This window comes from Pantherophis guttatus, chromosome 4, assembly GCF_059756535.1.
Source record: "Pantherophis guttatus breed Tessera chromosome 4, ASM5975653v1, whole genome shotgun sequence".
Taxonomy (NCBI): domain Eukaryota; kingdom Metazoa; phylum Chordata; class Lepidosauria; order Squamata; family Colubridae; genus Pantherophis; species Pantherophis guttatus.
In genome coordinates, this window is record NC_142066.1 from 15,046,311 (window position 1) to 15,059,820 (window position 13,510).

The 13,510-nt window shown below is 46.8% G+C and overlaps 1 protein-coding gene across 1 annotated transcript in view; it reads left to right on the top strand.

Moving 5' to 3' along the window:
• The window catches only part of FIS1 (fission, mitochondrial 1), a 39,123-nt gene that overhangs the window by 11,509 nt on the left and 14,104 nt on the right, over nucleotides 1-13,510 (top strand). Inside the window, exons 2-3 of the mRNA XM_060684401.2 lie at nucleotides 8,445-8,577; nucleotides 9,807-9,883. Coding sequence (XP_060540384.1) covers nucleotides 8,445-8,577; nucleotides 9,807-9,883 — 210 coding nt within the window. The remainder of the gene's footprint in view (nucleotides 1-8,444; nucleotides 8,578-9,806; nucleotides 9,884-13,510) is intronic.

The following is a 13,510-nucleotide window of genomic DNA, read 5'->3' on the forward strand; positions in this document are numbered from 1 at the left end:
TGGGTGACTTTGAGCCAATCACCAGGAGACTCTGAGTTCTAGTCCAACCTTAGGCATGAAAGCTGGCTTGGTGATTTGGGGCAAATCACGAAGATAATGTGAGTTCTAGTCCTGCCTTAGGCATGAAAACTGGCTGGGTGACTTTGAGCCAATCACCAGGACACTCTGAGTTCTAGTCCAACCTTAGGCATGAAAGCTGGCTAGGTGACTTGGGGCAAATCACCAGGATAATGTGAGTTCTAGTCCTGCCTTAGGCATGAAATCCAGCTGGGTGACTTTGGGCCAATCACATACTCTTAGCCCAACACACTTCACAGAATAATTGTTGTGAGGAACAACAGAAGGAAGAAGTAATAGTATCTATGTTTTCCACCTTGAGTTAAAGTAATAAAGGCAGGATTAGAAAAACAAACTAATACATTATTGTGGCATCTGTCCAGAACACCTGCAGCTTATTAATTGCTTGCTCCTGAATTCGTTTCGGCACTGCGTATTACATTTACATCACATATTTATGGTGAATTTGCTCAGCAGAACTACAGTAGTGGCCAAAATTGTGGAAACCTTTTGGGAAAAGTGTATTTTCGAAAACTAGCTAATAACACCACTTTTTGGGGGGAGTAGTACCATAAAATTATATATCAGTGGAAAGTTAATTTAATCAAGAATGTAGTGCAATAACTTTTATGCAGGAACTGCTATTAGAAAAGCAGTTAGAGTATAAAGAAGAAAAATGAAACACGTAGAAAAAATGAGATACACAAAAATGATCACCATAGAAAAAATGAGATATACAAAAATGATCGCCACGTCAGTTAATATTTACTTGGGTCACCTTTAGCTTGAATTACGGCCTTACAACGTCTTCCCATGGAGCAAACCAAGTCTTTTAGTTCTGCAGCTGTTCTAATGTGAAACCAAGATTGAAGGATTGCTTCTATTAACTGGGTTTTATTGCTTCTGACTAACAAGTTTCTTTAGTTGGCTCCATAGATTTTCAATTTGGGTTAAGGTCTGGGCTATTCTCAGGCCATTCCAGCAGTGGAATAGGATTATCTGGAAACTCCAAAAAAAAGTGGCGTTATTAGTCATCAAACCTCAAAAATACACTTTTCCCAAAAGGTTTCACAATTTTGGCCACTGCTATATATTCACTAACTTAATTGTAGGCTGCTTAGATTTGCTGTTCAAGATTTAACTCGGTCTTCAGGTAGGTCTGGACTGGGAAGTTGGAAAAACAACCTGAGAAGAAGCCACGGAAAATCAAGAAAACCACAGAGATGTGTACATAAAGTCCATAAACTAAGTGACGAAATCCTTTTAAAAGAAAATGGCCTTTTTATGAGAAGGGCTAGATCTGCCGTTGCTTTTGGACTCCAAGTACAACATTGTGTAGTCCCAGAGGCATCTGACTGCCAATTTTTCGATTGATAGGAAGTCCCAGGGGCTGTTTTCTATCCGAGAGGCAATGTACAGTTAAAGGTTTATTTTGGCTTCCCTTAGCGTTTCCAGATCTTGAAGTGACGGGTGTTGGCAATGACAAATATTGCTTAAACAGGTTCCCATTTCCGTTAAAAAAAACAAAAACCATGAATGAAAGGGATGCTTTAGGGCAAAGGACATTTGGAGTGGGTATTTTTAGCAAACACGGGGTTTTTCAAGCAGGCCGAAGAGACGTCACGCCTGGTCTATGGCCATCTTGGTGATCTCTTCACTAAAGATCATCATGTTCTCCTTCAAACCCAGTCCAAACTCTGCCTTGAGGGCTTTTTAAAACTCTCTTAGTTTAGTTTACTTTATTGTCATTGCACATGGTACAATGAAATTACCTTATTTTTCGGAGTATAAGATGCACCTTTTCCCCCCCCAAAAAAGAGGGTGAAAGTCTGGGTGTGTCTTATACTCTGAATGTAGCCCTGCCCAGCCTCGCAAACAGAGATTTCAGAGGCTGAAAAAAGCCTCTGAAAGAAGCTTCCGAAAAAAAGCCTTGAAAGAAGCTTCAGAAAAAAAGCCTCCAAACAGAGCTTCAGAAAAAAAACCTCTGAAAGGCTTTTATCTAAAATAATATGGCAAGTAACAAAAGAAGAATCAGTAAAAGTTCTAACCAAATTATGCTAACAAATCTGGAGAATGACACAATAACCAACAGAAGAGGTTAATCTATATACCAATACCAAAGAAAGATTGAATAGAGTACAGATAGTCCTTCAGAATAAAAGCCTCTGAAATAAGATTCAGGAAAAAAGCCTCTAAAAGAAGCTTCAGAAAAAAAGCCTCCAAACAGAGCTTCAGAAAAAAACATCCAAACAGAGCTTCAGAAAAAAAGCCTGAGGTAGAAAAAAAAAAGTTTTTTTTCTGAAACAGAGTTTCAGACGTTTCAGAGGCAGAAAAAAAAAGCAAGGCACAGAGCTCACAACCAACCAACCTGTTGCTAAAATTCACCTCTGGAAACAGCTGATTGGGGGTATTCCGGGAGGCCGATCCACCCACCAATCAGTTTTTTTCTTATTTTCCTCCCCAAAAACTAAGCTGCGTCTTACACTCCGGTGCGTCTTATACTCCGAAAAATACAGTAAATGCCATCTTCAGTGTACATTGTAACTATAAAAATAAAAACACAAATATACATCCTTTACATTCTGTATAATTGAAATTGAAAACCCGATATTGCGCTATACCGTAGAATTCAATATAGTTACCCCTCTGGGATAGAAGCTGTTTTTCAGCCTATTTGTCCTTGTATTATCCTGTACCGTCTGCCAGATGGTAATAGTTAAAAAAAAAAAAAGTGGGGGGGTGCCCAGGATGAGATGGATTTTTAAGAACATTTTGAACTTTCTTAAGGCAGCAGGAGTTATAAAGCTCTTCCAAAGAGGGGAGAGGGCAACCAATGATCCTCTGGGCAATGACGTTGACCCTCTGGAGCGCTGTCCTATCTGCCGCTGTGCCATCGGCAAACCATACACAGGTGCAGTAAGTTAAAATCAGGGCTGTGGAGTTGGGAGATAAATGTTCCGACTCCAACTCCGATTCCTCAGTTTTTTGTACCTCCGACTCCAGGTGCCCAAAATTTCCTCCGACTCCTCGACTCCGACTCCACAGCACTGGCTGTGGAGTCGGGAGATAAATGTTCCGACTCCGACTCCTCAGTTTTTTGTACTTCCGACTCCGACTCCAGGTACCCAAAATTTCCTCCGACTCCGATTCCTCGACTCCGACTCTGACTCCACAGCACTGGTTAAAATACTCTCTCTGGTGCAGCGGTAGAAGGTCACCAGCAATTTTTCATTCAGTTGTTGTTTCCTGAGAAGTCTCAGGTAGTATAATCTCTTTCTGGGCCCTTTTGACCAGCGCTGCAATATGAGCGCAACAGGTCAGGTCCTCTTTTATGATAACACTCGGAAACTTAAAACTGGCCACTTGCTCCACTCGGTCTCCATTGATAAGCAAGGGCTGGATGTCTGATCTATTCCTTCTACAGTCCATTATAAGCTCCTTGGACTTGTTTGTGTTAAGGACCAAGTTATTGTCTTCTTTGAACCTTGATCGAAAGAAACCATTTCTTCCCACAGTTGAGGTCGAAAAGACCATGAAGATTGGGGTGAAAAAAAAAAAATCCCTCCGATTCTTCTTTGTAGCCTCTGTAGAGGCTATTGAGCTCTACAGAGCAGCAAACGGAGGCTCGTCTGTGGCTTAATCGGCGCCTGATTGACTGGTGAGCTAGTGCCTGGGGGAAAGCTCCATTTCTTCGCGCCTTTTTTCTCCTTTCAAGTAAAGCCTCGGCTGCGTCTAAGCGCTTCCAAAATGGCGGACGCCATTCGAAGCAATCAAGGGCAACTGTCGTCCACTTGAATGTGCTATTGTGGGCCTGACCACCTCAGACAGACAAACAAAAAACCCCACTGTCTGGCAGCAGAGTCACACACACACAGATACACACACTGTGGTGCCTGGGTGTGCCCTTGTCTCTGCAGTTCTCCGATATTCCTTCATAAGAGATCCAATTGGATCATTTCCCCCCCCCCCCGGCAGTGTGTTGGGTCCTTGCTGGCCACTCAGTGCAGTGAAACAGCATTGGAAATCGTTGTGTTACCTGATTTTCAAACACGGATACGTACCGTTCTGTGTTAATTGAAAATATTTGGCGGCTCAGCCTTCGTTTTAGAAAGATAAATGAATCCCCAGCAGGGTGGACTTGATTTAAATTGAGTTGATTTAAATCGCAATTTAAATCATGATTTAAATCGCTAGTAAAAAGGCTTGATTTAAATCAACTGGATTTAAATCATAATTTTTAAAGAGCAACTGTCATCTCTGCTACTCCTTTGACCCACTGTTGACTCACCGATAGTCCCAGTGTTGCAGAATATACAGCCTCATGCTACATAACTAAGCTCCATTTCATGCTGAATAAATTAAATTATTTATGTATCTTAAGCAGAAAACTATCTTACGATAGATTTTTACCCCAAAAGTTTTTTATTAAAATAAATTTGATAAAAATCAAAAAAAAAAATCCGACTTAAATAAAAAAAATCCGATTTAAATAAAAAAAACCTGATTTTTTTGATTTTTTAAAAAAGATCATTGATTTTTATCCACCCTGATCCCCAGCCGTCTTTACCACAAGGAATGGTAGTCCTCGTGCGTGCATGCTTGCTTCGCGCGCGCGCCTCTGTGCATGTGCCCGGCCTCGAAAACGTGGCTAAATAGGATGGCATTACTTCTGGGCAGACCCACCTGAAGTTTCCGCTACTGATTCGCCCGAACTGGTACGAACCGGCTGAATACCACCTCTGTTATTGTGCCTTCTAGGTTGATGTATTTTGTCTTCTTTTCCCCATAATTTTATTTGTATGAGGGCCCCACTTGGTACCTTACGTCAGGGGAAAACAAGAGTCTAAAGTCACCCTATAAGCTTTGCAGCTTCAGACTTCTCTATGGACAGGTTGTCTGCTCGTTTAGTGACCTTTCAGAGCTACAACGGCGCTGAAAAAAGGGACTTTAGACTACTTTCCTCAGTTAGGACCCTTGCACCGTCTCCATGGTTACATGATCAAAATTCAGCTGCTTTGCAACTGACTCATATATATGACGGTTGCTGGGTCACGGGATCCCCCTTTTGCGACCTTCTGAGAAGCAAAGTCAATGGGGAAGCCAGGTTCACTTAACAATCGTGTTACTAACTTAGCTTCTGCAGCAGCGGTGGGTTTCACATGTTGCTAGTGGTTTGGTGTGCGTGTGCACGCTTGCATCATGCTTGCATGCACCTTCCATCCATGTGCCCGGTCTAAATAGAATGGCATAGAGCCGGGGTGGGTAGGCGGGATCTCACCCGCGATCTCCGCTACCGGTTCGCCTGAACTGGTACGAACTGGTTGAATACCACCTCTGTTCTGCAGTGATTCATTGCCTAAATAGGACAACATAGAGATGGGGTGGGTGGGGCACCCGCGATCTCCACTACCGGTTCGCCTGAACTGGTACGAACTGGTTGAATACCACCTCTGTTCTGCAGTGATTCACTGCCTAAATAGGACAACATAGAGATGGGGTGGGTGGGGCACCCGCGATCTCCGCTACCGGTTCGCCCAAACGGATACGAACCGGCTGAATACCACCTCTGTTCTGCAATGATTCACTGGAGCTGAGGTGGATGGGGCACCCGCGATCTCCGCTACCGGTTCGCCCGAACGGATACGAACCGGCTGAATACCACCTCTGTTCTGCAGTGATTCACTGGAGCTGAGGTGGATGGGGCACTCGCGATCTCCGCTACCGGTTCGCCCAAACGGATACGAACCGGCTGAATACTGCCTCTGTTCTGCAGTGATTCACGTAACAACTAGGGCAAGAAAAGTAGAGCAAAATTCACTTAACCACCGTCTCCACTTTGCGACGGGAATTTTCGGGCTCAGTCATGGTCGTAAGTCGAAGGCTACCTGCGTTATCTTGGGGTTCCTGGGCTCTGAAGCACCAGTGAGAATTGCAAAGCATGCTAAATTGCTCAGAATTGCATAGCATGCTAAAACGGGGAGGTGAGAAATTGCGATTAGCTGGAAGCATTTCTCCAAAGCTATTTGCTGACTGTGAAGAATTGCCCTTTCTTACACAGAGAGGGACCGCTTTTATTTTGGGTTTTTTTTCATTATTTTCCCCCTTTCATTTTATTTTATCACATTTATTGTTTGGGGTGACGCGTTCTGATCTCAAAATCGAAAAATGAGGAAACTGCAGCATTTTTCTTCCCCAGTAGAGGGCGCAAAGACTCTGCGATTATCCTACATAGGCTCCATAGAGAGCCGTGATGGCGAACTTATGGCAGGCATGCCACAGGTGCACGCAGCGCCCTCTCTGTGGGCACGTGAGCTGTCGTCCCAGTTCAGCTCTGTTGCACATGCGTGTGCGCGTCTCCCGTCAGCCAGCTGGTCATCGAGTCTCTGCTGCACATGCGTGGAAGAAGCGGGACACACAGGGTGCCACACGCGCATGCACAGGGATTGGGGTGCTCATGTGCAGGGGGACGCATGCGGATGCCCCATGCAGGCATGTACGTGGTGGGGCGTATGGAGGGCGCATATGCATGCCTGGGGGGTGTGCGGGGACGCACTCATTGCACTTTGGGGATTCGGGCGCGCATGCATGCATTCGCACACGCTTTGGGCACTCGATCCGGAAAAGCTTAGCCATCACTGATATAGAGTGAATGAAAAACAAGGCAAACTTCAGGAGATGAAGCGCCACGTTTGAATTTTTCACAGGTAGTCCTGGACTCACGACCGCAACTGAGCCCAACATGTCCGTCGCTGAGTTGAAACATTTCCGAAGTGAGTTTTGCCCCATTTTACGACCTTTTTTTGCCGCAGTCGTTAAGGGAATCACTGCCGTTGTTTAGGTTAGTCATACGGTTGTTAAATGAATCAGGCTTCCCCATTGACTTCGCTTGTCAGGAGGCCTCAGCAGTGACCGTAGAACACTCCCAACCGTCATAAATATGAGTCACTCAGCAAGCGTCTTGAATTTTGATCACGGGACCATGGGGATGCGGCCACAATGTTGTAAGTGTGAAAACTGTCCTAAGTCACCTTTTTTCGGTGCCGTTGTAACTTTGAACAGTCACTAAATGACCGTTGTAAGTCGAGGACTACCTGTTGTACAATAGATAAAATAAAGCTGATTTTTTTTCCCCACTAGGTTTATTACCCTTCATTTTGGTAAATGACTTGTCCTGGAAAGTTACTCAGTATCAGTAACAGAGTTGGAAGGGACTCTGGAGGCCATCTAGTCCAACCCCCTGCTCACACAGGAGACCTGTACTAGGGATTCGAACTGCCGAACTGCCTTTCTGATCGAGAAGCTCAGTGTCTTAGCCACTGAACCACCTGGTCAGGACTTCTCATCCAGCTGGAAAACAAATGGAACAGAAATTTGTGCTTTATGGGTGTTCAGTACTTTCAACTTGAAATGGTCACTAAATGAGCCGTTGTAGTCCACTTAGCAAGGTTCGAGTAGCGCACACTTTTGCAGGATGGTTTTTCCAGAAGTTTCTTCTAGCCTGGCCAGCATTGAAAATGATGGGTTTTACTTACAAATCACAACTAGAGTGGTGCAGCCTAGATGTGGAGCTCTTGCCTCATAATCGGGAGGCTGTGAGTTCGATCCTAGGTGGGGGCAGTTATTTCTCTCTCTCTGGGCGCAATGACAATATATCTGCTGAACAAAACTCTGCATTGGCGACAGGAAGGGCATCCGGCCACTAAACACTCACCTCCATTCAGTTGCCCAGGCTCCACCCCGCAAGGGATTACGGGGGTCATTAAACGATGAAGAAGATTAACAAGATCATGCTAAGAATATTGTGCTGTATATGGTACATACTGTATATCTGCTGAACAAAACTCCGTGTTGGTGACAGGAAAGGCATCCGGCCAGTAAACGAGTCATTAAAACAATATACTGCCTTAGAAATCACAGCTTTGTAAGGGGTCGTGTTGCAGAAGCCTCTCGTACAAAGCAAGGAGAGAGATCTTTCTATGATTTTTTTCATTTTCATTTTTCATTTTATTTGATTTGTATGCCGCCCTACTCCCGAAGGACTCAGGGCGGCGAACAGCCAACAATAAAATACATATATACAAAATTTAAAAAGCAGAGATAAAATCGAATTAAATAATTTGGCCCAGACAAATTTAAAACCCCAATCAATTTAAAACAAATTTAACGTTGAATATTAAAAATACTAAAAAATTAAAAATTAAAAATGTTTAAAAAGAGGGATGATAAGGATATGATAAGGATAATGGACAAATTATTATATAAGAACGTAAGGAAACTTTCTATGCATGTGTCGACTAAGATGGTTTCGGGGCAACGGTGGCTAACCGGCAATTGTAGTTTGTGGGTGGACTTCCTCCATCAAGCCTTTTTTCTTTTCTGTTCTCCAGAGATTTGAGAAGAAGTTCAATGCTGAGCAGAGCGCAGGCAACGTCTCCAGAGGGACACAGTTCGAGTACGCTTGGTGCCTGGTCCGCAGCAAATACAATGAGGACATCAAAAAGGGCATTGTCCTTTTGGAAGGTGAGCTTTAGACCAGCTGCAAAGTGGCCCCGTTGATCTTGCCTTACGAAACTCCTTTCTTAAGAATAAATCCCTGTATTTCCTTTCCTCATCTGAATAATGTTGTCTTTCACCTGTTAGGCCTTACGGATGTGGCAGGGGATTGATTGAAAGGGAGAAGGGCAGTTATGGGCAGGGGTGGGATTCAAAAATTTTAGCAACCGGTTCTCCGCCCGGTTGCTGGGTGGGCGTGGCTATGGTGGGTGTGGCCTTCTCAGCCTCCTGCACCATGGTGGGGGTTGGGGTTTCACCCTCCCCGGGCTCTGGAGGCTTTCCTTGAGCCTCCGGGAGGGTGAAAACTGCCTCCCCCGGGCGCTCCGGAGGGTGAAAACAGGCCCGTATCCAGACTTCTGGTAGGCCCGTTTTTTACCCTCCCCAGGCTCTGGAGGTTTTTCTTGAGCCTCTGGGAGGGCGAAAATGGCCTCTCCTGCTCTCCGGAGGTCGTTTCCGGACTTTCGGTACTTCTGGTAGGCCCATTTTTTGCCCTCCCAGAGCCTTCGCATAGGCCCTGCATTTACCTGGCATCCAAAATGGGCTGTGTGGAGACTCCTGGGAGGGGAGGGGCCAGCCAGTCCTTGCAACTACTGGTTCGGGCGAACCAGATGTAAATTAGCATCCGGTTTGTCCGAACCGGCTGAATCCCACCCCTGGTTATGGGGGAAGAATTTAATCCAGTCTCCATTATAGACATTCTCTCTAATATTTGAGGCACATGACGCACTCCACTGCAGTGGTAGGGAGCTTAAGAGCTTTTCCCATTCTCTAACTGAAGCGACCATGTTAATTTTGGGACTATATACAGGTGAGTTCGATCCTAGTTAGAGGCAGATATTTCTCTCGGCCCAGTGAAAATATATCCGCTTGAAAAAAAAACTCCGCGTTGGCAACAGGAAGGGCATCTGGCCAGTAAACACTCAGCTCCATTCAGTTGCCCAGACTCCACCCCACAAGGGGTTATGGGGGGTCATTAAAAGAAGAGGATACAGGTGATCCTCAATTTACGAAAGTTTGTTTAGTGACCGTCTGAAGTTACGACGTCACTGAAAAAAGTGGCTTATGACCATTTTTAGCATGAATGACGACCTTACAACGTCTTCCCATGGAGTGAACCAAGTCTTTTAGTTCTGCAGCTGTTATAATGTGAAACCAAGATTGAATGATTGTTTGTTTATTTTGTTTATTTATTTTAGAACTGTTGGGCAAAGGGAACAAAGAAGAACAACGGGACTACGTGTTCTACCTCGCGGTAGCCAATTACCGGCTGAAGGTGAGCTTGTGGATATGCTGCCCTCACTTGTTTCCCTTGCTTGCCACTATTTCTGGATTCGTTTCTAGATCTGGCTGTTCTGAACATCATTAATCGGCTGCCCTTAGCCTGAAATCACGGGAGTTTGGGATTAGAAGCCGGAAGAAATCGCATTCCCTTAAAAAAAAAAAAAAAGAGGAATTCCGATGTTGAGCACTTTGAGGGACATGAGAGAGATGCCCGGCTGGCGGAAGAAGCTTTTTTGGATGAGAAGCGAAATGTTTTTCAAAGGAAAAAAAAAAATACACAAGGAAATCTAGTTGCCTTTTGGGGAAAAAAAGCAGCTTTGGAATAGCAGTGGCAACAGCTTTTACTCTTATGTAGTGTTTCACAGCTCTCTCTAAGCCAGGGGTATCAAACTCAGTTTCATTGAGGGCCACATCAGGGCTGTGGTTGACCTCCGGGAGTGGGTGGGTGGTAGGGCGTGGCCGCCTGGATGGGCGTGGCCAACTGGATGGACGTGGCCAGCTTGATGTCATTCCCCAAACTGCTGGCATGTTTCCTCTTCACACTGAGTAGACCGGGCCGAAGCCGCATTGGGTCGACCGGGCCGAAGCCATGTTGGCCTGATGTTTCCTCTTTGCATTGGGTAGACTGGGCCGAAGCCATGTTGGCCCGATGTTTCCTCTTCGCATTGGGTAGACTGGGCCGAAGCCACGTTGGCCTGATGTTTCCTCTTTGCGTTGGGTAGACTAGGCCGAAGCCACGCTGGCCCAATGTTTTCTCTTTGCGTTGGGTAGACTGGGCCGAAGCCACGCTGGCCCGATGTTTCCTCTTCGCGTTGGGTAGACTGGGCCGAAGCCACGTTGGCCCGATGTTTCCTCTTTGCGTTGGGTAGACTGGGCCGAAGCCACGCTGGCCCGATGTTTCCTCTTTGTGTTGGGTAGACTGGGCCGAAGCCACGTTGGCCCGATGTTTCCTCTTTGCATTGGGTAGACCGGGCCGAAGCCACGTTGGCCCGATGTTTCCTCTTTGCGTTGGGTAGACTGGGCCGAAGCCACGCTGGCCCGATGTTTCCTCTTCGCGTTGGGTAGACTGGGCCGAAGCCACGTTGGCCCGATGTTTCCTCTTTGCGTTGGGTAGACTGGGCCGAAGCCACGTTGGCCCGATGTTTCCTCTTTGCGTTGGGTAGACTGGGCCGAAGCCACGCTGGCCCGATGTTTCCTCTTTGCGTTGGGTAGACTGGGCCGAAGCCACGTTGGCCCGATGTTTCCTCTTTGCGTTGGGTAGACTGGGCCGAAGCCACGCTGGCCCGATGTTTCCTCTTTGCGTTGGGTAGACTGGGCCGAAGCCACGCTGGCCCGATGTTTCCTCTTCACATTGGGTAGACCGGGCCGAAGCCGCATTGAGTAGACCAGGCCGAAGCAATGCAGGCTGGTCCCTTACATATTCCAGGAAGGCCCCACGGGCCGGATCCGACCACATCACAGGCCGAATCCGGCCCACGGGCCCTGTGTTTGACACCCCTGCTCTAAGCAGTTTACAAAGGTGGCGTATTGCCCCCAACAATCCTCATTTTACTGACCTTTCGAAGGATGCAAAGCTGAGTCAACCCTCGAGCCGGTCAGGATCGAACTCCTGGCAGTGGGCAGAGTTAACCTGCAATATTGCATTTCTAACCATTGTGCCACCACGGCTCAACGATGCTTGGCTGACCACATCCTTACCTCTCTTTTCAAATCCTCTCTATGACTTGGTCTCCCTCCCGTGTTGGCCGAGGGGGTCATTAGATTGTGGTTAGCTGGCATACAGTTTGTTCTTCACTTCCCGTCTCTTTTATCCCGGTTAGATTGTCAGAAAACAGATTCTGTAAAATTTATTGGAACCCAATTTTTTTTTTATTGATACAAGTTAATTGTCTTTGGGCAACGCTGGTTCCCTCGGGCAAGAAACAGGGATGGGCACGGTGCCTTAGAGTCAGAGAGGATTGGCAGGGAAACCTTTCCCTTTTTAAAATAACAGGTTGTCCTTGACTTAACAACTAGTCCATTTAGTGACCGTTCAAAGTTACAATGGCACCGGAAAAAAAGCGAATTAAGACTTTTTTTTTCCACAGTTCCAACTTTTGAAATGTCCCCCTGATCCTGCGATCAAAATTCAGATGCTCGGCCGCTGCTTCGTGCTTGTGACTGTTGCTGTGTCCCGAGGTCATGCAATCCCCTTTTGCGACCTTTTGACAAAGCACAAAATCAATGGGGAAACCAGATTCCCTTAACAGCCGGGTTACTAACCTTAGCCACGGCAGTGATTCACTTAACAACGGTTGGCAAGAAAGCTCGTAAAATGGGGGGCAAAACCCGCTTACTAAACGTCTCGCTTAGCAACAGAAATGTTGGGGGCTCAATTGCGGTCGTAAGTCGAGGCCCACCTGTAACAGGATCTCGAAAGCCGGATGGCGCTTCCATTCCCTTTTTCTTATGCCTGACTAGGTGGCTCAAGTGGCTAAGACACTGAGCTTGTCGATCGGAAAGGCTGGCAGTTTGGCAGTTCGAATCCGTAGTACAGTATGAGCAGGGGGTTGGACTGAATGACCTCTAAAGTCCCTTCCAACTCTACTGTTACTGTTACATCCAAGAGAGTTAAAATAGAGACAGTTTAAGCGTCTTTCTGATATTCTCTTCCTGCCCTGGGATTACATTGTGTTTTGAGAACTGTTGCCAGGTGCTTTCTCCAAGAGTTATTGCTGACATTTTAAACCACCCCAAACGGACTGGTTGATCCAGGCCAGGATAGCATTTAGGCAAATGCCTTCAGGGAAAGGCCAACGTGAGATTTTGAATTAAGTGACTGACCCGAGAACTGTTTGCATTTGGAAAGGTTTCGGTGAGAGAGAAAAAGGAAACGTTTCACAGATGAATAGAGTTGGAAGGGACCTTGTAGGTCATCTAGTCCAACCCCCCGCCCAAGCAGGACACCCTACACCTGTGATGGCGAACCTATGGCACGCGTGCCACAGGTGGCACGCGGAGCCATATTAGTGAGCACGCCAGCTCAGCTCTGGGGTGCATGCGCGCGCCGGCCAGCTGATTTTCGGGCCTTCTGGGCCCACCAGAAGTAGGGAAACAGGCTGTTTCCTGCCTCTGGAGGGCCTGTGGAGGTGGGGAAGGCCCGTTTTTTTTCCTTACCTGGCTCCAGATCCTCTCTGTGTATCTGGGAATGGCGAAAACAGCCTTTCCCACTTCCTTGGAGGCCCTACGGAGGTTCAAAGGGCCCATTTCCCCACTCCTGGTGGGACAGGAAGTGACGTTTTTTCCTGTCCCCAGCCTCCAGAGACTCCTAGAGAGGCTCCTAGAGACTCCTAGAGAGGCTCCTAGAGACTCCTAGAGAGGTTCTGGAGGCTGGGGACAGCAAAAAATGTCACTTCCTGTCCCACCGGGAGTGGGGAAATGGGCCCTTTCAGCCTCCGTAGGGCCTCCAAGGGAGTGGGAAAGGCTGTTTTTTTACCGTTCCCAGATACACAGAGAGAATCTGGAGCCAGGTAAGAAAGAAAAACGGGCCTACCAGGCCATCCTGTGCCAGGAGTGGGGGGGAGAGGGGGTTGCGCATGCATGCGCGTGGGCACGTGCACGCGCGACCCTCCCCCGCCCC